This window comes from Acomys minous, assembly GCF_964271855.1.
Source record: "Acomys minous genome assembly, chromosome: 6".
Taxonomy (NCBI): domain Eukaryota; kingdom Metazoa; phylum Chordata; class Mammalia; order Rodentia; family Muridae; genus Acomys; species Acomys minous.
This window is the reverse complement of record NC_140487.1, coordinates 87899953-87922393: the sequence shown is the minus strand read 5'-3', so window position 1 is coordinate 87922393 and position 22441 is coordinate 87899953. Positions and strand designations below refer to the sequence as shown.

The window sequence follows — 22441 nt, the reverse complement described above, 5'->3', positions numbered from 1 at the left end:
GGTGGTGGTGGTGCACCCTTTTAATCCCAGGACTCAGGAGACAGAGGCAGGAGGATCTCTGTGAGTTCTAGGCCAGCCCGGTCTACAAAGTGTGTTCTAGGATAGCCAGGACTGTCACACAGAGAAACTTTGTCTCGGAAAAAACCAAAACCAAAGAAAGAGGGGGGAGAAAGAGCACACTAGCTAATAGTCTATAGGACCCAGGATCAATCCCAAGTACCCAGATGGCAGCTCACAACTGTCTGCTGCTCCAGTTCCAGGGGATTCAACACACTCTTGGCCTCTGAGGTCACACTGCACACATCTGATAAACAAACGTACTTGCAGGCAAAATACCCATACACATAAAATAATTTTTAAAATGAAAATAGTAATAACAATAATAACAATATATGAGTACTATAGGTGAGAAGGATCATTAATAGATGAATACAGTTTGGGGGATTTTTTTTCTTTCTTTCTTTTTTTTGGCTATGAAACTAGTCTATATAATAGTCACATCATGGATAGGTGACATACACACTATGGTTTAGTTAAGTACATGTGTTAAAATGAGATTTGGTCCTAAACCAGATGCTAATGAGATAGAATGTTAAGAGGTAAAATAATAGTTGGGAAATCTTCCATTAGGAGACATAGCCTGAAGAGGGGACATACTGTCTACTTCCTCTTCTCTTCTGCACAGCAACTCTGAGAGGAGTGGTTCTGCTACACCGTGCACTTCTACTATTGCATACTCTCATCACAGGCACACAGTGACAGAACCAAGAGCTCCTAGACCAACTCCCTTAAACTATGAGCCAAAATAGTTCTTCTGAAGTTTACCTTACCATGAGTAAATGCTAACACAAAAGTCATGGAACATTGTAGCACCAAGATTGAACCAAAGTCAAGTATAGATAATATATATTTATAATGATTCCACAGAAACCTATCACCTTGGAGGTTAAACTAAAAAAATAATAATAATAAAGAAGTTTTAAGGTCTACAAATTTTACAAAATGGTATGAGATCATAAGATCTCATGATAGAATCAGACTGTGATGAAAGAATCTGTTTTACAGATGTATGTAAAGCCTTCACTCAAGGGCAAAGGTAATGAATCTTAGTAATTATGAAAATGAGTGTAAGCCTGGTCTATATAGTGAGTTCCAGGACAACCAGGGCTATATAAACAAAAACAAAACACACACAATCTAATAAAAAAAAAAAAAACCATAATGAATGAGTACAATCTGTAAGTTTACGACCAAAAAAAAAAAAAAAACCTACATATAGGCACTTAATTTTAATGAAATTGTTACTAAAGAGTTTAGTTCAACAGTTCTGAGGTTGTTAATACAGGTGTATTAAAATGCAACAACTAATCACTTTTTAGTAGTAGATTGTAAGAAGCAGTGTTTTTTGAGAAGAGAGAATAAAGAATGTAGTGGTTCAGAATTGGAGATTCTGTAAATCCTGTTTAGACTAAGCATAAATAAGCATAAATAAGATGACTGCATATATAAACATCTGTAGTATGTATAGACACACACATGGGTTAATGCTTAGGCCTCCATTTTCTTGCTCTGAGAGAGCCTAAAAGCAATAATATTCCAGTAATGTTAAGAACACATGATAAGTGCAGTGGCAAAAACCTTTAATCCCAGAATTTGGGAGGCAGAGGCAGGTAAAACTCAGAGCTGGGTTAGACAAGGCTACATAGGAGATTGTTTCAAAACGAAACAACAAAATAGAGCACTTTGTATTCATATATTGAAACCTAATACTATTCTCCAATGGAAGAAATTTGGGGACCTTGGAGAAAAGTCCTAGATTAGATTTAAGTCAGAAAATATACACAATGAGCCTGGTATATCTTGTGGTCCCCAAAGAAAGAAACCTAAAAAATAAATTAAAAAAAAAAATCACACACCAATGAGGTTATGTCAGAGACACAAACTCCAACAAGTTATATTGTGTTACACCAACAAGTCTAGGATTCCAAAAGTAAGCAATTAAATAAATGACTAACTACAGAGATAGTACACTATAGCTTGATAAAACTACTTTAAGAAGACGAGTCATCAGTTAGGCATGGCAGCGTATGCCTATAATCCCAGTCCTGGGAGGTAGAGGCAGGTGGATTATCTGATTTTTTGTTTTGTTTTTCAAGACAGGGTTTCTCTGTGTAGCCTTAGGCTGTCCTGGACTCACTTTATAGACCAGGCTGGCCTCCAACTCACAGAGATCCACCTGCCTCTGCCTCCTGAGTGCTGGGATTACAGGCATGTGCCACCATGCCCGGCTGGGATCTCTGATTTTGAGGACAGGCTGGTCTACAGAACATTCCAGAACAGCCAGAGCTGTGAAAACTCCTGTCTCAAAAAATAAAAAACAATAAATAATAAATTTTAAAAAGGAGGAGGAGGAGACAATGAAGAGGATGATGACATGCTATGGAGCTAGAGAGATGGTTCAGCAGTTAAGAGCACTGGCTGTTCTTCTAGAGGACCAGAGTTCAGTTCTCACATAGCAGCTCACATCCATCTGTACCAGCAGTTCCAGGAGATCTGACACCCTCTGTGGCCTCCAGGGTACTGCATACACTGTGGTAAACATATACTCAGGCACTCATATACATAATATAAAAATAAACAAAATCAAAAAAGAAAAAAGAACATGATGTGATTATTCCACTATTGAGTATTTACCAAAGACAAATAACATATGGCCATGTTAGACTCCTACTTGTAGCTAACAGATTTTTTTAAGCTTTATTTTTATTTTATGTGTATGAGTGTTTTGTCTATATGCATGTGTGTGCACCATATTCATGCTTGGTGCCCGCAAAAAGTATTGGATCCCAAAGAACTGGAGACACACACGGGTGGCTGTGAGCTACCCTGTGGATGCAGGGAACTGAACCTAGATCTTCTGTAAAGGCTGGAAGTACTCTTAACTGCTGAGCCAACCCCTAATAGATTTGAGACAATGTGTTGCTATGTAGCCAAGGTTGGCCTTAAACTCACTATGCAGTCTAGACTAGCCTCAAATCTGACAGTACTATCTCAGCCTCCCTACAGCTCGGATTAAAAGGATGTGCCACCATAACAAACCAGACTTAGCTACAATTATGCTAATTTAGGAAGTGTCTTTTGTATCCAGCTAGGAAAATACTGTCCAAAAGCACACTGCAATGACAGAAATGCTCCCTGAGGTTCCCATGCAGTACCCATACACTAGCAACACAGAGTTAATGAAAGCTTGAGATATACCAGTTAGTTTAGTTTTTAACTCTATTTAGCTTGAACTGATCTTAATTCAGTAAGAACAAAGAACTAATAAATACTATTCTGAATAACTCAATTCTACAGTTTAAGTTTTTTAAAGTAATATATATATATATATATATATCGACTCAATTGTATTTTCCTTAGAATTCAACATGCTACTCTGAATATGGTCAACATATAGTAAATAACTGTTTGATCTTTTCTATTACTAAAAAAACTCTGCCCAACTAAAACTAAAAAATTATTTTTAAATCAGAAAATATTCAATATTCTAACAGTCTACTTCTAGTAGTTATAGTACCAAACACTTACCAAAACATCTTTTACATACTAAATCAAGTATTTCTCGAAATCGGTTTGTCATTGGTGGTAGAGGTTTTAGATCAATTTTCCTGAAATCCTCTGGGCAATCATTTTTTGAATGGCCATCCTTTTTGCAGATGCTGCATACTATTGTTGGCGGCTAATTAGTTAAAAAAAAAATCTAGTGAGCATTTAAGTTATTTCATCACTTAGAAAGCAGATCCAAAACTATAAGCAACAACAAACATTGTATAATTATAACTCATTACTCATTCAGGTTTTTGGAAAAAGCTGTTATGAAATGTATAAAATATAAAAATTTGCTTTAACTTTCCTCTCCCACCAAAATTACATTATAAACAATTTACTTGGAAATACAAGATATTGGAATTAGCAGGCTATACAAAAGTTTGTGTTATTTAAAAACCTTGGTCAACTCCCAAAAGAAAGCATATACCTTGTCTAGGACCACAACCCTCACCATTTGTCTCTATTTTATGTGTTGCCTGCAGGTGTGTCTGAGCACCACTTGCATGCCTGGTGCCCTGAGATCAAGAAGCGGGCACTGGATCCTCAGGAACAGGGCTACAGATGACTGTGAGCTACTCGGTGGGTGCGAGAATGGAATCCAGGTCCTCTGAAAGAGCAGCCAAAGCATAACTGCTGAGCCATCTCTCCAGACCGTGTCCATCAGGTTCATAAGACAGAGTCTCAACATCAATAGCCCAAGCCAGCCTCAAATAACACACAACTTCTGATCCCCCTGTCTCAGTTTCCTGATGGCTGGGATTACAGATGTGAACCACCACATTGGGTTTATGAATGCTGGAACACACATTCAGGATCAGTACTCTACCAACTGAGCTACAACCACAATTCCTTTCTTGCGTGTTTAATTTACTGAGACTTAATAAAGTCATTCATGAAGAAAATTTAAATTGCATCTTTCATTTTACTCCAAATATTTTTGATCTTCAAAATCAATCAAGGAATCTTCTTTCAGCTAGTATGTAAAATTATAGTATGGTTTTGGTCTCTGGAGACTGAGCTCTAAAACTTAGCTCTATATAATGAAACAGCTACTAACTAAATTTTCAAATTCTATAGCATCACTTTAAGTATTTTCCAGTAGAACACCAGACAGGGGGTCAAATAGTAAACAGTTATGCCAACCACTTACAAAAAGCACACATGGTTAAGGAAGATCATTAAACTCTCATTGTTATTATGTGTACCTAAAGAGTTTCTCCAATGTTAGCCTGGGCATTTACATAGCCATAAACTCTGATTCAAATTATACAAGACTGGAAAGGTGGTTCAATGTTTAAGAGCACTGGCTGCTCTTGGAGAGGACCTGGATTTGACTCTCAGAACCCATACATGAAACAGCTCACACCCATCTGTAACTCTAGTCTCAGGAGACAACCTCTCTGGCCTCCTTAGGCACCTAGCACACACATGGTGCATATGCATACAAGACGACAATATTCACACATGTAAAAAATTTTAAACTGAACAGATTATATATAGAAACTAGAGAAATCATAACACCATAAACAATGTTCAGAAACCTGGAGCTGTTTCTGAAGTGCTGGATTAAAGGCATACACAACTATGCCCAGCTATCAGCTTTTCAGAATATTCTGGTCTGTTTTTAAAATGATACATGTAGAATAAAAATAGAAATTCTTGGGCCAGGATAGAGGCGCACGCCTTTAATCCCAGCACTCAGAAGGCAGAGGCAAGTGAATCGCTATGAGTTTGAGGCCAGTCCGGTCTACAAAGCGAATCCAGAACAGCCAAGCCAAGGCTACAGAGAAACACTGTCTATTAAAAAATAAAAGTCTTTCCTATTGAAAAACAGTGTTGTTTTATAGGACAGATTGTGTGGTACTCACACTGGCTATATGGTCCAAGTGGGTCTCAAACTGACAGGCTCCCTGTTTAACCCTACCAAGTGCTAGAATTACAGGCATATCTACTCACTGGTTTTTGGTTTTGTTTTGTTTTTTAAGATATAGATTGTTAGTAAAGTAAAAATAGAAAATATGGTACTTACCTTAGTATAAATTTGGGAGGAGGGAGAGAGGTTATGAAGAATGTAAGCTGTAATTATCTAATAAGTCTTGCTAATAACCTGCCATTTAGTCATTCTTTCCGACAGTCTTTGTAACTAAATACTATCAGCTGGGTAATAGGCAATAGATGTATCCTTATACAGAATACACAAGTACTATTTGGATTGAGGGGGAAAAATAAGTGTGGGGCCAAAGGTATAAAATTTCATTTTTGCAAAATAAACAAGTTCTGGAGATCCACTGTTGTCTGGGCTTATGACTAATACTGTATTACAGTCTTAAAAGTTTGCTAAGAGATTAAACTTACTACAAAAGAGAAAGAAAGGTAGAGAAAGGCCTTTTTGAGATAATGAATATATTTATGACATTATGAGTGGTCGTCATTTCATAGGTGTTAACTGATCTCTAACACATCAAGACAGGAGTAGGAGTGTGTGTGTGTGTGTGTGTGTGTGTGTGTGTGTGTGTGTGTGTGTGTGTGTGTGTGTGTGTGTAAAATCTACAGCCTTTAAAAATATCAATCTGGGCTGGAGCAATTGCTCAGCAGTTCAAAGCACTGGCTGGTCTTACAGAAGACCCTGGATTCGATTCCTAGCACCTACATGGCAGCTCACAACTACCTTTGTTAACTGCAGTTCCAGAGTAGCCAATATCCTCTTCTCACCTCTCAGGGCACCTGGCATGTAAGTGGTGCACAGATACACATGTACTTGAAATACCCATACATATAAAATAAAAAGTTTTCAAAAATCCAATCTTATGTGTGTGTATGTGCACGTAAGCAGTACCCACAAAAGTCAGAAGAGAAAGTTGTCCCTTGGAACTAGAGATATGAGCCAACAAGTGGGTCCTCTCTACAAAAGCAGCAAGTGCTCTTAACTACCCAGTCATTTCAACAAAAAAGATTTAAAAATAGAAATATTGCTCACTTTAAAAGGTTAACAAACTTAATGCTTGTCAATATGTAATTATTAATAAAACAAAGTGATTTTCCAGTTCATCACCCCCTCCAATAATCTACTATGCTTGCAAAAAGTCTAATCATTTTGCCATTCTGGATGGAGATATTTAGTTCTGTACACTGTACTTGAAGAAATGCAATTTATTATTAACAAAATAGTTGTTTATGTTCTATTCACTGCAGTACCTTATACACTCTAAAGAGCTTAAGTTCAGATTCTTTCACTAAAAAAAAGTGCTCAATAATACACAAAGGATATTAAAAAGTCCAGAAATTATCAGTGTCAGAACATAAATATAGATTCTACACTTTTTGACTCTTATTTGTAGCTTCAACTACAACTTAGCAGTATAGTTATACATTCCCACAAAAAGAAGAGAAAAAATTATTAAAAGGTAAAACTTTACTTCCTTTTTAAAAGAAAAATAACTTCATATATATATGTGTGTACACACACACGAACATACACGAATACATACTGCTTTACTGCTGGCAGTGCTGGCACACACCTTTAATCCCAGCAGTTGGGAGGCAGAGGCAGAAGGATTCTGTGAGTTCAAAGCCAGCATGGTCTTCCAGGACAGCCAGGGCTACACAGAGAAACCCTGCCTTGAAACAAAACAAAACAACCCCATACACAAACTGCTTTGCTAATCTGAATTTCCTAAGAGCAAATAAATCATTTCATGTACAAAGAGAATAAAACCAACTACTCCAAGAGTACCGATGCATTCTTATACTTTATAAGACCGATACATGACTAAGTATCATTCCAGAACAAGCTGCTACCATAAAAGCTTTTTATGTTACTATTAATAAACCTAAAAACTCTCAATAGTCACACAGTAACCACAAGGTTTTATAAATTGTTTACTACATCCTACCTTGCCAGAGGTTAAAATAAACTTATCAAACACATAATATAATTCCTGGGAGGGGAGGTTATCATCATCAATAAGGTCAGAAGCAACTTCTGTAGCGTGGCAGTTGCAGGAGGTAGCAGGTATGTTGTTGCACACAGTCTGATGTGAATTCTCCATTTCTAAGTTTGATCTGCAGTCTGTCCCAGCAGAGTCAGCTCCATCAGGGGACCCAATGCAATTACACTGGCTGAGTTCTTTCTTTAAAGAAGTTTCTGAAGGTGTTAAGTCACCTTGTTTCTCAGCTGATTTTTGCTCTAATTCACTGCCTTCACTGGCAGTAGAAAGAGAAGAAGAATCTTGTCCATGGTCAGCCAAACCTAGTTCATTTGCCAACAAACTGTCACTGTCAACAACACATCTCTTGGATGTAAACTCCACTTTATCATGTTTAGCAGGCTGGCCTCTTTCTGTATTTACTTTTTCTGTGTTTTCCCCAAGAAGAATGCAACAATTGCTTGCCATACAATCAGACTTGACTGGTTTCTTATTGTTTATTTTCCCCTTCTCTTTTTTCTTGAAATCCACTGTAGATTTATTTCCGTCCTTCCTTTGAGGACAGGCAAAATACCGATAAGCTGCCCTGAATCTCTCCACAACATATTCATAAACAAGCTGGCTGTTTAAGCTTCGTGCAACATTCCTCTTGACTGAAAATGGGTCTAGTGAAAAAGAAAATGATTATCAGTCTCTATGAATAAAGTAATTCCCACACTTATACAAATAGATCTTAGCTGCTAGACTATCAATATAGTACATTTTCCCAAGGTTCTCTAGCCTAGGATGCTAGTGAGTTCTTGAAAACAGGAAAAGAGGAAAAACAAATGTGGTGCCTTTTCTTTTGTTTCTTCCATAAAATTAAAAACTAATAGGGAAAAATTTTTAAATAAAATTTTTAAAAATTAATTTTCAAGAGGTTAGCTACAGTTAAGTTCAATAATTCCAGCTGCAATCAAGAAATCACTAACAACGATGTCACTCTGCTTCCCCTATATACTGTCACTGAATGAAACATTACATACTCCAGTACTCACATTAACAATTTCATTTCTTGTCATAGTGCTTTCTGAACTAAGGTGCCACACTCTTGTTGTGCAAGCTGAACTTAAACTCATTATGGCAATTCTCCTGCCTAAGCTTCCCAAGCGCTGTGACTACAGGCATGGACAACTACATGTGGCTTTTTGTCATAGCTTAATTATGTGCTTGGGATTTTATGTTACCTAGTCAACATCAATGATCACTTTCTTTGGGTTACTCAAGGATAAAGCTTAGAATACACTATTAAATGATGAGGAGCACACACACAAATGGCTCACACATGTAGAGCGCATCATCTCACCTTCAATGGCTATTCGTCTTTTAGGCCAGTTTTTGTTCTCTCTTGTTAGAATATCTTGTATCCGTACACATATGACATATTCCTCCAAAGCAAAATCCAGTGTGTAAAATTTTAGCAGCTCCAACCACAACTGTCCCAAAGGTACCTGATTTGGTGCTTCCAATGTTAAAGGAGACTGGAAAAAAAATACTTTTCATTCAAGTTTCTCAAAACTATAAAAATCAATAAATTGTTAATTAGAAAAACAAATTTTAAGTATATATGTTTTCGAAAACAGGCATGAAAAAGCACTTTCAAAAAAACAGTCGGTTTGAATTATAGAAATCCAAGGAATTCTGTGTTCTTTTCATTAAGCCAGTGATTACCAAGCTTGTCTACACACTACAATCACCAGGTAAGCATGAAATTCCATACCACTTCCAAGAATCTGATTTAACTGATCTGGGGTATTTGGACTGAGGACTGGGGTTTTATATGTGTGAATATGTGGGGTGAGAACACCATAAGTCGAACCAAGGGGCTCATCAATGTTAAGCAAATGCTCTGACACTGAGGTACATTCCCAGTTCTTGAAATTTCCCCCTTTGCTTCTTTGAGTAGGTGTGTGGGCTTGAGACAGGGTTTCATGCTGTAACGCAGGCTAGGTTCTAATCCAAGATTCATTCTCCCAAGTACTGGAATTACAAGCACCACACTTGTCCTTTAAAACTTTTAATGCTCAGGCTGGAGAAATGGCTCAGAGGTTAAGAGCACTGACTGCTCTTCCAGAGGTCCTGAGTTCAATTCCCAGCAACCACATGGTGGCTCACAACTATCTGTAATGGGGTGACTTTCTCTTCTGGTGTGTGTGAAGACAGAACACTCATATATATAAAATTTTAAAAAAATACTTAAAACTTTTAATGCTCTTTCCAGTGAACCTCATGCACAGTCAAGGTTATAAACTACTGAACAGCTACTACAATTTCTTGTTGCAAAATTTACTTTCAAAAATTAAAACAAACAAAAAACCTTCATTTAGCAAACATTTCTTTAGAACCTACTTTGTTCCTGGATTTGTGCTAGGAATACCGTAATAAAGAAAATTCACATTTTCAACATATAATGCCTACTATCCTTATTCACACTTCTAAAACCTAAACCTACATTAACAATTCTTTGAAGCAAGGATCACTGAAGACCACCTGGCTACTTTGTCTGTGTTGTAAATCACCACACTATATTGCCGAGATAAGGTGAGGTCCTACTCTACAGACTATTAGGACAGAGAGATGATTTTGACAACTGCAGTAAAAGTTAAATGCTAAGGTGGGACTTGAGATAATCTTTGGAAAGCAGCCAAAGGCTCCTTGCCTTCATGGAGCCTTCTTCCTAAGAAAGAAAACAAACACACTTCATAGGTAAATTATATAGTAAGTTAGAAGCTACTAAGTGCCATGGGGAAAAAGTTTCACATAACAAAGGGGAAGGAGTACAGGAACAGGAAAATTTTACTGTGTTTAAACTAAGTGTCAGAATAAGTTTTGTTGAAAAAGTATGAGAAAAAGATAAACATATACAACACAAAAGGACAACTGGTTTTAAAAAGAAAACCAAGTGATTCTCAGCATCACAACGATAAGGAAGAGGAAGGAAAAGAGAAAACACTGAAAGTGAGTGTAGTAGAAGGAAACAGAAGAAGCAAACACTGACCCAATGACTATTTGCTTCTTTTCTATACTAAATTAAGTAAGAAACACTGAAACATGCTTGTGTAAGGACAGACAAGGGTAATTATCTGACTTAACTTTTTACCAACCACTCAAAGATTACTGTGTTGTTGATTACAGATAAAGGGCAATAGGACACGCATGTGTTAGAGGTCGATGGTAAAAATCCAGGCCAGAATGTTAATAGTATGTGGTCAAAGTGATGCAATTCTGGATATATTTTGAAGTAAAAATAGCAAGATTCAAGATTCTCTGACATACTTCATATAGGGTCTTCATTAAAGAAAGGAATACAGGAAGCGTCTGACATTTGGAACTGAATCCTTAAAAGGAAATAGTACCATCTACTGATGAAACATGAAAATCTTCAAGTTTGAGAGTAAGATCCAAAGTCCAGTTTAGACACATGAAGATACCTAAGAAGACACTAAATAGGCAGTTAAATATGATTATATAGTTCAAGAAAGAGGATTCGTCCTCCTACAGACAGCACTTAAAACAAAAGGACTAGACAGCATCACCTACCACAAGAAAGTAGACAAATCAGAAAAAGAGAGATGATAGACCCAGCTTGTAACACGTTAACATTAAGCGACTGGAGGAAAAGAGCAAATCAGCAAAGGAAACTGAGAAAGACTAAGCAGTGACAGGTTTGGCGTACTGAAATCATTCCAAGGAAATAATCAACTGGAAAGTGTTACTATATCAAAAGAGGTAATTTTTAGTGACCATGAAACAACTAAATAGAAGCTGAGGGTATGTTTTGGCAGACTGATAATATGTGTTAAGGAGACTCAGAAAAATAGAAAATGGTGAAGATAAACAATTCTGTTTAGTTTTACTACCAAGGGAAACCATGCAATAACTGGGAGGGAGGGTACAAAAGCATTTTTCTTTAAAATGGGAGAAATATAAAAATGCTTGATTCAATAAAGGATGAAAAACTAGTCATTTAGTAAAGAAAATTGCTAGAGTAATAAAAACTCTGGAATAGTTAAGAAGGCAATGCAGATTGCAACATGGGAGTTCCACTAGGAACAGAGGTAGCAAGGCAGAAGATGAGTATAAAGGACAGCAGGTGATGGTCAGTGTGCAGCCCTCCCTCATTTGGCTGCTTCAGTTAAGATCATTAACTGGGATTACTGAAGGAAATCCAGGGAGCGTTAGCAATTCAGTGTTAAGCAGAGCAATCACCTGAACACAGCACATCTATATTCTTGCAACAGTACAAGCCTCTGAGGGACACGGTCCATGCATGTTTGCTTATGAAGAGAATGTCTGGCGCAGAGCAGCTCCTTAATAATGCAAGCTGAATTAACTAAATGAGCAAGCCATTCCCTCTTAGAGCAAAAGACTTTTATTTCTCCACCCAATCTGGCCACAATGTCCACAATATGCTTTAAAATTCCTGATAAAGAAAATTTTACTGGTTTAAATGACAAAGGAAACAGAATTACCTTGATACAATTCAAACATACATAAATGTATTAGATAATCTCAGTACCAAAAACTAAACCAGATCAACCCCTCACTTCACAGATGAGGAAAATGAGGCCAAGAGGTCAATCTACTACTAGTCAAATAGTTTCACTTGACGGCATCATAAATCTACAGATAGAAAAGCCAAAAATAAAAAACAAAAGGCTTACTTTGCCATGTTTTTCCTTCATGGCGTTACTTTGGTTGTCTGTTTCTGTCTTCTTGGTATCATCTTTTGGTTGGTCTGCCTTAGCTTTGTTTTCATCAGCAATTACGTTTTTCTCGGTTGCACTACTTGAATTATATTCCCACTTCACAAACTTCTCTTCTACTATGCCCTTCAGCTGAAAGTCATCCATTCTTTTTGGGTCAAAGCCTTCAATCTATATATAAAAAGGCATTCCAAATTGGTAGTAAAAAAATTATTTTTAAAATAAAGAAAGAGAAAGAGAAAAGATAGACAAACCAGAATTCCATCTTAAAATGTTTGAGCACAACACCCAACAAGAACTATATATACATGCGCACGCACGCGCGCACGCACATACACACACACACATGCACATATATACCACAAAGTCAAGCTTACCCAACTTCCAAGTAAGCAAGGAAGAAGAGGGGGTTTTCTTTGTTGAAGAAAAAACATCACCATTAAAGCAAAGCAGTAAGAAGGGATTCCACCATCAGTTTGGGAGTCAATATAGCACAACTGCAAAATCAAAAGGAAAAGGTCCTAGCGTTTAGCTTTTTTCAACTTTTATAGTACAAGCAGCTTGTTTTTCACTGTTAAAAAAAAAAAGTCCAAACAATGATGAAACCTAAGAGATAATCTGAAAGCTCATAATTCAAAATATATCACCTCATGTTACTAGTCTCTTGCACACACACCCAACTTTTTTGATACAGGGTTTCACTGTGTAGCCTAGCCTTGAACTTACAAGTGTCTTACCACATACCGGTGTATACACAGGTGTGTGCTACCACACCAGGGAAGAAAAACCTTTTAAAACCAAGGATCTCTTTTTAGAAGTCAAACAGTGCCTAGAAATAAGTCGGGCACAGTGGCATATACCTTTAATCCCAGTACTTGGGAGGTAGAGGGAGATGGTTATCTCTGTGAGTTCAAGACCACCCTTGTCTACAGAGTAAGTTTCAGGACAACCAGGGTCATGTAACAGAGAGACCCCCAAAGAAATCAAGATTTAAAAAACAACAGCAAAAATTTTAATTTTAAACACAATTCTTTTCAAAATCAGGTAACCTGACTAGAACTGACTAACGATAAAACAGTTCTGTTACCTTGATTTAAGAGGTTTTATCTATAAAACTACTATCATCAGAACTCAAAGAATGTATTACTATACTAACTACTTTAAAAAAAAAAGTCAGATCTGACCTTGGTGCTCAGACTTACTTTCTTTTTTGTTTTTTATTTATACAGTATCCTGCCCGCATGTGTGCCTGCATGCTAATAGAGGGCACCAGATCTCATTATAGATGATTGTGAGCCACCTGTGGTTGCTGGGAATTGCACTCAGGACCTCTGGAAGAACAGACAGTGCTCTTTATCTTTGAGCCATCTCTCCAGCCGCCACCCTCCCTCTTCCCGGCAGACTTTCAACCTTGACTACATGATAACCAATGCCACCACATATCTCTACCATCTATGAGGGTCTCCTGTCACTAAGTTCTGAGCTCCCATCTGAATGAACATAAAGAATTGAGTCCTCAGTACTCTGAGACATAAAGTCACGTCCAGCCTAACTAGCCACTCTACCAGCCTGTTGGTGGACCAAAGCTAGATATTCCCCAATCCCTGGGAGCCCTTATCAGGCACCCAGCTCCTCTTGCTACAAGACTAAGCTCTGATGGAATTTCTCTAAGAGTGAATGCTGTCACTATCCAACTAAGTGACATTTTGCCCATGGTCTAGGTGAGTTACATCATCCAACTGCCACTCTAAGTATAGCTGGAACTCTACCACAAGGTCTACTTTTCAGGGACACTATACCTATTGGCTTGAGATGCCATTTTGTTCACAACCCCAACAAAGACCTGGCTGTCACAGGCACCCTCCATTTTCTTTCTGTATCAAAGCACGATCATTCCTACCCTGCCATGAAGCCACTGAACCTTACCACCAGCAACAGATCTGACAGGTCCCTGTTGTAATGTTCTTTCTTGTCCTCCAGCTCCACACCATCACTTAGGAAACTTCTACTTTCATCCTCTCCCTTCTCTGCTGTCCCCGGACCCATTATGACTCAAAGGGACCCCAACTAAGCCTTCTGCCCTTCCAGTCACAGACAAGACCCAATCCCAATGAATATGCCCACAGAGGAAACAGGAGCAGAAACAGGAGCAGGAACAGAAGCAGGAATAGGGTGTGGGAGAGTGTGACTCCTCTGTCTTTGAAGCTATGGTGTCTGAACCACTCCAAACCCCAACACAATCCACCATTCATCATCAACCATATCTTTACCTGAGTGACAAATGCCTGCCCAACACAGATCAGCTGTGTGAACCTGGGGAATATGAAAGTTAATCCAATGACCTTCTCTTCCACATTGCAAAAATTCATAAACTATTCCAGCTGCCAGGGTGAAGCAGGTCCTCAGTGTATAAGCTTAGTATTGAAACAGAATGCTTCCTAGAATTCCTATGACATACTTGCAGGGCTTGCTGAATGGGGGGGGGGGCGCTGAAAGTTCTTTTCCGTCCAAGTCTGACTGTATTTGAGACAGGGCCTCAGTATATAACCCAGGCTAGCCCTGAACTAGCAATTATCTTGCCTTCACTGCCCAAGTGCTTAAATTAAGTAGTGTATTTGCCCTGTTCAACTCTTACTTCCAGGAATATCGTGCCATTAAAGAACTGGTTCCTATGGACTATTTTTCCCTAACTGTGAGGTTCCGTATCTGGTGATGAGTCTCTCTCGCAATGGAGAATCTTGTCAAACTCTTCTCTCCAAAGTCACTGCCAAATCCTTCCTCAACTACAAAGTCTTTTATTTATGACAATTTTACTCATTACAGTACCATTTTTGTATTTGTATATACTGAGCCATTTGCTTGCCTTCTAATTTGCTCCTCTGGAATTAGAAATGATGTTATAAGTACAGTATAATATTTAATAATGTATATAAAATAATAATTAATAAGCCAGGGAACAGTCAACTATGATTTCATATCAGTGATACAAGAAAAATTCACTATATGCTAAATTTTTTCTGAACCCCAAATGATAATCTGTTATTCACCAAGAGAATAATGAGACTTAATAAGCTTTCAAAAGGAAAAAAAATGTTTCAGAACTTTAAAAGAAACTTGTAAAAAATACACTAGTAATAATTTCTCAGTTTCTTATAATGAATTAGGAAAATTAAGTACATGAAAACACAACTGCCAAAAATGAAGCACATTATTGTGTCAGAAACAAGAATAAACCATTCTGCAGCTCACTCCCTACTCTATGTTCTAGTGCCTTACACTGACTGGGGTGTTGAGACACAATTATGTATCAAGCACCATGACATGAAATCATGCTAGAAGCCACTTTAAGAAAGTTTAAGGTTAGAGAAATGGCTCAGTGGTTAAGAGCACTGGCTCTTCATCCAAGGTCCTGAGTTCAATTGCCAGCAAACACATGGTGGCTCACAACCATCTATAATGAGATCTGATACCCTCTTCTATCTGATGCTCTTTTCTGTCATGCAATAAAGTGCTTATGTACATAAATAAGTAAATCTTTTTTTAAAAGAAACAAAGTTTATAAGACTACTTTTTTGTTTCTAATTCAAAATATCTTAAGAAATGAGAAGGGGCACACACCTATAATCCCATCAACCAGGAAATTTAATTAGGAGGACTTCACGTTCAAGGACAGCATGGGATGTATAGCAAGTTTTAAAGTAGCACTGGCTAATCAGCTAGGCCTTGTATTTAAATAAATTTAAAAAAACTGAGTATCACTTATATACTTTTTAAGCACAATTTACTTACATAATTGAATATTTTAAATTCCTGTGAGGCTGATTGGATATGGTGGCCTGTAGTGAGAAGAAATTAGATACCCCGACAGCAAAGATCAAACTTGCCCCAGGGAGTTCGACGTCCTTAATCTGCAGGAAGTAGTCTAAGGATAATAAAGCCCACCCCCCTTTCCTCTCTATCCTTTTTTCTCTCCTATCTAATATTGGGGTGGAAAAGGTGGAAAAGGGTGGAAGAAAAAGAAACCCACAAACCAACAACGCCAGCGACAAGTGGCACACAGGCCCAGGGGTAGGCAGAATGGGAAGTCTGATTGTAAATGCCATAGAGGAAACGGCTGAGAACAAAGGAATGGATATCTTGTTTCAAAACAACAGCAGAAAAATTTATTGTGGCTGCTTCCACTAGTATATCCTCCTCTTTGCTCCTAGAGGGGATTATCTGTTTTTCTTTTTCTTCTTCCTATATTCTGTCTTTAAAAAGGTTGGGAGAATGACTGAGCAGCTGGAAAAATTGCAGATGGAAATGGGAGTGGTGGGGAGGAAAGGGGCACCAAAAAAGGAAGAAATAACTGAGCAAGATAACTGGAGTTTCCCCCAAAAGGAAGGAGGGAAAGAAACGATGCTGGAAGGCAGATCATGGACCTGCCCAGCACTATACTTTCAGTTCCCAGTGCCAAAAACCCCTGGACAGAGCAAGGAGCTAGGTGGGCAGCTGGGGAAGGAGGAAACCGCACAGGGAGGCAGGGTCAGGGAAAAGATCAATCAGCCCATTTTGAGAAAAGGGTTAACCTTGAACCAAGAAGGCCACAAGAGGTAACTGAGGGCAGCCCAGGGTTAAAAATCACCATCAGTCACACAGTATATGCCTCCTAATGGTGGAGAACAAGGTTATAAGAAGATAGGATAGCGTCCTTTAAAGAGGACATGACTTCATATGAGATGCATTCGCCTTATGTGAAACAAATTCTAAATAACTGGGGTACTCAAAAGAGAATTATACCTCAAGACTGGAAGGGAATTGTGACAGCTGTACCAGACGATGGTCCACAATTACCAGGTATTAGAGGGTAGAAGCTGCAAATATTCAACAGCAAAATAGAGCGAGGGGGATGAATATAGTACAAGATCAGTTGCTAGGTGAAGGGCAGTACTCTGATACACAAAAAAAGAGATTCAAAGCACTTGAGATTATAGAATGATGTCGCTTAGTGGCTTTAAGAGCTTGGGACAAAGTTGCAGAGCCAAGAAAAAGATCCACCTCGTTTACAAAGATTATACAAGGATCTAGAAAAGTCTTCACTGATTTTTTTTTTTTAAACAAAGATTAGTCTCAGTTGTGAACAAAGTTATATTAGACCCTGACACAAGACAGGTGTTGATAGTGATCTTGGCTTATAAAAATACAAATATCAAATGTAAAAAAGTTATTAGACCTTTAAAGGTACAAGCAGCGCCTATGGACTAGTGGACAAGGGATACAATCAGTATTGGCTCTAATGTATACCATGCTAATATCAGAGATCAAGCTATAGCTAGAAGTCTCCAATGCCAAAATGCCCAGTGCTTCAATTACAGGAAACTTGGTTATTTGCAAACAGACTGTGACCAAACCAAAAGCCTCAGATCTCAAAATGCCTGGTTTACCAATTGGGAGATATACAATCCTTAGCACTGGAAAAGTGAACAAGCCCTTTTTAGCAGCAATCATTTTTCTAAATATAAACCAGAAAGAAGGCCTGGGCTTCCGGGCGTGTACCAGCAATGTGACAAAGGTTGCCATCTGACCAATGAGTGTAGGTCCAAGGCAATTTCTTACCGTCAAGAAATGGCTTTGGGGGCCTGGCTCAAGGCCCCACACAGCAAAAAGTACCTGCCATTTCAGACACCATCAGACTGGAAGCTAGCAGAAGTTTTGCGTTGGGGACGTGGATTTGCTTCTATATCCACAGGAAATGAAATGCTGTGGACACCATCAAAACAAATAAAGATTAAAATCGGGCAGGAGAGGTCTTAGCCACTGATCCAAAAAAGCATTTCTCTCATGGAAAATGTCTCTGTTTGTAATTTCCCACTGCACACAACACAATTAATGGCTTTAAAACAGAAAGGAGGAAATGTAGAGAGAAATTTTGAATTTTAGTTTCTTTAGAAACCACACAAATATTGTAAGAATATGTTTTCATTTTAATCCCAGGTATAAGGATATGGAGCTGCTTCACAGCAGCTGACTATGATTTGCCTCATGTTCTAACAGGGACACGGTTTTGCCAGCTGCAGATAGTTTCTGCAATTGTGTGACTTTGGAATTCTGGGGACTTTCCAGAGCATATAAATGCTAGGACCCTGAGAGGTTGGTTGCAGTTTGTTAAACAGCCATGTGCAAAGAAGAAACAAGAAGAAGAAATTAGATATCCTGATGACAAAGATCAAACTTATCCCCAAGGACCCCAATGCACCTATGTCAGTAGGAAGTAGTCTAACCACAGCCCCTTTCCTGCTATCCTTTTTCTCTCCTATCTAGTGTTAGCAAGTTGAAAGGGAAAAAAGGTGAAGAAGGGTGGAAGAAAAGGAATCCACAAAGTAGCAAACACCAGCTACAGTGGCCTGTAAGTGCACCAGAGGGAGCAGAGACTGAACTGTCTTAAGTTTGAGATGAACTTGGAAGCCAAAGCAAATTCCAAATCAGTCAGAGTTATGTAACAAGTCTCTGTCTCAAAAGAACAAAGGGGGAAGGGAGTGATAAAAATGATACTATTTTAGCACTCAAAAGAGCAGGCCACAATTAAGAATTATCTGCAATAAATTTTCAAAAGAACTTCTCAACCTGCAAAAATAAAGGCGAGATGGCTCCACAGATAAAAGCACTGGCTGTATACAACCTGATGACCTGAGTTCAATCCTTGGAACCCATAGTGGAAGAGGGAAAGAACTGCTGAAAGTTGACTGGTAATCTCTGCACACATGCCACGGCACCTGTGCATCCATAATCACAAATATACATAAACTATACACACACACAAACACACATATAAAAGCACAGTTCTTTGTTGTTGTTGATCTGTTTTAGACAAGGCTTCTCTCTGTAGTTCGCCTGCCTCTGCCTACCAAGTGCTTTGATTAAAGGTACACAGCACGACTACCTGGCAAGAGAACATTTCTATAGTGTAAAAAAAGGTATGACTATCAAAAATCCCACTGTAAGATGGCATGATGCCGTAGGCCTTTGATCCCAGCACTGGGAGGGTAGAAGTAAGAGCATCTGTTAGTTTGAAGTCAGCCTGGTCAACAGAGTGAGTTCAACGACAGCCAGGGCTACACAGAGAAACCCTGTCTGGAAAAAGAACAACAAAAACAAACAAATATGCATATATACAGGCAGGCTAAACAGATGACTCTTTAAAAGGAGGTTAACATGTAGAGGACCTTGGTTCTATCCCCAGCACCTACATAGCAGCTCACAATTGTCTGTAACTTGAGTACCAGGGGCTCCAACACCCTCTTCTGACCTCTCCAGGTACCCAAGACATACATATGAGAAAAACACTTGTACACATGAAAAACAAACAAACAACAACAACAAAAAGTACATCAAAATTAAATGGAAAATTCCAAAAATGAACAATTTACAAGTTTCAAATAATTTAATGCATTGTACTGTTATGTATGTTCTATTTTTATTATTCTCTTACTTATAAACTTCATCACAGATATGAATGTTTTTTAAAAACCTATGTTTAATGGCTCAGTGTCATCTTCAGTTTCAAGCATCAACTGAGAGATGGATAAGGGAACTTTACTTTATACATGCCTATGAAACCTTATCTTGATGTCCATGATAATACCTGCCACACAATTGTGTGGGGCAAACAACTATTTTCTCTTACATCTCATAATTTACACATCAGAGTAAGACACAGAGAAAGACTTGACTTATTTCCTTCTGCTCCACTTACCTTAGCCCAATAGCGAAAGGCTAACACTAAGGGAGTGAAGACTGGTTCAACTCTGCCAAGCGCAGCCAGTAAGTCAGCAGTGAGCCATGCCGTATCATTTCCTGCACTCACTCTGCAGAGTAAGCCACTGTGAATGAGAAACAAACGGCACTGCATTAACACCTTTAACAGCAACTTTACAACACTTCAAAAACGTAGAAGCTATCTCTTTTCCATCACCTCCTTTCATTTTGGGGGTGGGAGGTTGGGGGTTGGGAGGGTTTAGAGACAGAGTTTCTCTTTAGCTATGGCTGTTCTAGAACACACTCTGTAGATCAGACTGGCCTCAAACTCGGAGATCAACCTTGTCTCTGCCTCCTAGAGTGCTAGGATTAAAGGTGCACTACCACCATCTGCCCTCAGTCACCATATTTTAATAACCAAAAAAGTTATTACAGGGACTGGAGAAATGGTTCAAAAGTTAAGAGTCTATCCTGTTCTTGTAGAGGAATCCAGTTTCATTCCTAGCACCCACAGATATGCAAATAATTTTTTAAAAATTAAGTGTCTTAAGTTATAGTGACACATTTCTTCTGTTTATTTATTGTATATGAATACATTTGTGCCATGATGTGCACATGGAAGTCAGAGAACAATTTATAGAAGTTGGTTCTTTGCTTTAACCATGTGAGTCCCACAGATCAAACTTAGCTGGTCAAGTTTGGAGACAAGAGACTTTATTCGTCATATTATCAATTCACACTTCGGGTTGATGAGGACAGGGAACGTAAGGACAGGGTGTTACTATATAGCCCAGGCTACAATGACAAGCTCAAGCCACAGTGACATGAACATCTTCAATGTCAATATAGCATACTTCTCTCCTAGTTCATTCTTTTTTGCTTTGTAAATGATAAACTAAAAAATAAACTTACTAACTAAACTTCTCAACTTTAATTTCTTATTCAAGTTTTTGTAATTTTGTTGTTACTTTCAATTTAAAGATTAGAGTTTCCTTATTAATCCATGACTCATGCTTTTGTAGACGTGAAAACAGGAGCTATCTTAAGTGAAGAGAATTCAGTGGAGAATATCTAGGAGAGGAAGAGGGAGCAGCAAATATACACAGGCAATTATATATTATATACAGTGTGATTAGTTTGACCTAATCAAAGTCAGATGCCTACATTCCAGTATTGATTTTGCCTTTAATAATAGAAGCATTTGTACAAATGCTTACCCCCTCGCAGTTTCAATTTTCTAATTTAGAAAATAAGGAAGTGGGGCTGGTAAGATGGCCTAACTAGCCACACAAGCCTGAAGACCTCAGTTCCATCCTATAGAATGCATCCTGGAACCCATGCAAAGCTCTGAAGGAGAGCACTAACACTATAAAGTTTTCTTCTGACTTCCACATGTGTGTCATGGGACACAACTGTATACACAAAACACACTCAATAATAGGTAAAAGTTTTTAAATCCCAAATAAGGAAGTTGAACTAGATCTCTATAGAACCTCTGACTTCGAGTATGAAAACAGAACATCAGACTACAAAGAGAACAACTTAGCAATCAACAGAACACTTTTTTTGGTTTTTTTTTGAGAACAGGCTTCACTATGTATGTAGCCTTGGCTGCCCTGAGACTCACTATATACACAAGGCTGGCCTCAAAATCACGGAAATCCCCTACCTCTGCCCCACCAGTGCCAGGCATAAAAGCATGCACCATCACACCCAGTTAAGTTTTCATTTTTCAAAGGTACTTTACCCTCTCAGTCCTACAGACATCTGACTAGAAGGCAATAAGTTATGCTAATTAAACAAAAACTAGACTGCAAAAACATTCTCACATTATTTTGTATGTATCTATGTATATGTACACATATACTTAAATGGAGGACAGCAGGCAATTCTGAGGAGCTGGTTCTCTTTTTACTATGTATGTCTCAAGATAAGCTCACCTCACTAGCCCCTAGGTTATAACAGATAATAGAACCTGGATGTTTACATCTTCAGATCAATACAGAGCTTACACAAAAGTAAATGCTCTTAGCATTGCTGGATGAGTACATGAATTTAGACGAAAGAAAAGAAAGAAGGAAGGAAAGAAGGAAGAAGGAAGGAAGGAAAGAAAGAAAGAAAGAAAGAAAGAAAGAAAGAAAGAAAGAAAGAAAAGGCTTTATGTAGAGTTGGTTTGGTTTTTTTGGTTTTTCAAGACAGGGTTTCTTTATGTAGCCTTGGCTGTCCTGAACTCACTTTGTAAACCTGGCTTGCCTGGAACTTGCAGCGATCCACCCGCCTCTGCCTCCCTGAGTGCTGGGATTAAAGGCGTGCACCACCATGCCCAGCGGCGTGTTTTAGCTCTCTGCTAGTTGAATTTCTTATTCATATGGATTTGGCATGCTTTAATAAACGTCAATAAAGGTCATGTTAACCTAATGAAAAATC

General features: G+C 38.3%; 1 protein-coding gene across 4 annotated transcripts in view; it reads right to left on the bottom strand.

Moving 5' to 3' along the window:
• The window catches only part of TUT4 (terminal uridylyl transferase 4), a 114954-nt gene that overhangs the window by 47003 nt on the left and 45510 nt on the right, over positions 1 to 22441 (bottom strand). For all 4 annotated transcript variants that reach the window (XM_084784532.1, XM_084784531.1, XM_084784533.1 and 1 more), the window contains 6 exons: positions 20013 to 20139; positions 12658 to 12777; positions 12239 to 12451; positions 8881 to 9055; positions 7503 to 8200; positions 3589 to 3739 (listed from right to left, as the gene is read on the bottom strand). In XM_084784532.1, the coding sequence (XP_084640658.1) occupies positions 3589 to 3739; positions 7503 to 8200; positions 8881 to 9055; positions 12239 to 12451; positions 12658 to 12777; positions 20013 to 20139 (1484 nt within the window). The remainder of the gene's footprint in view (positions 1 to 3588; positions 3740 to 7502; positions 8201 to 8880; positions 9056 to 12238; positions 12452 to 12657; positions 12778 to 20012; positions 20140 to 22441) is intronic.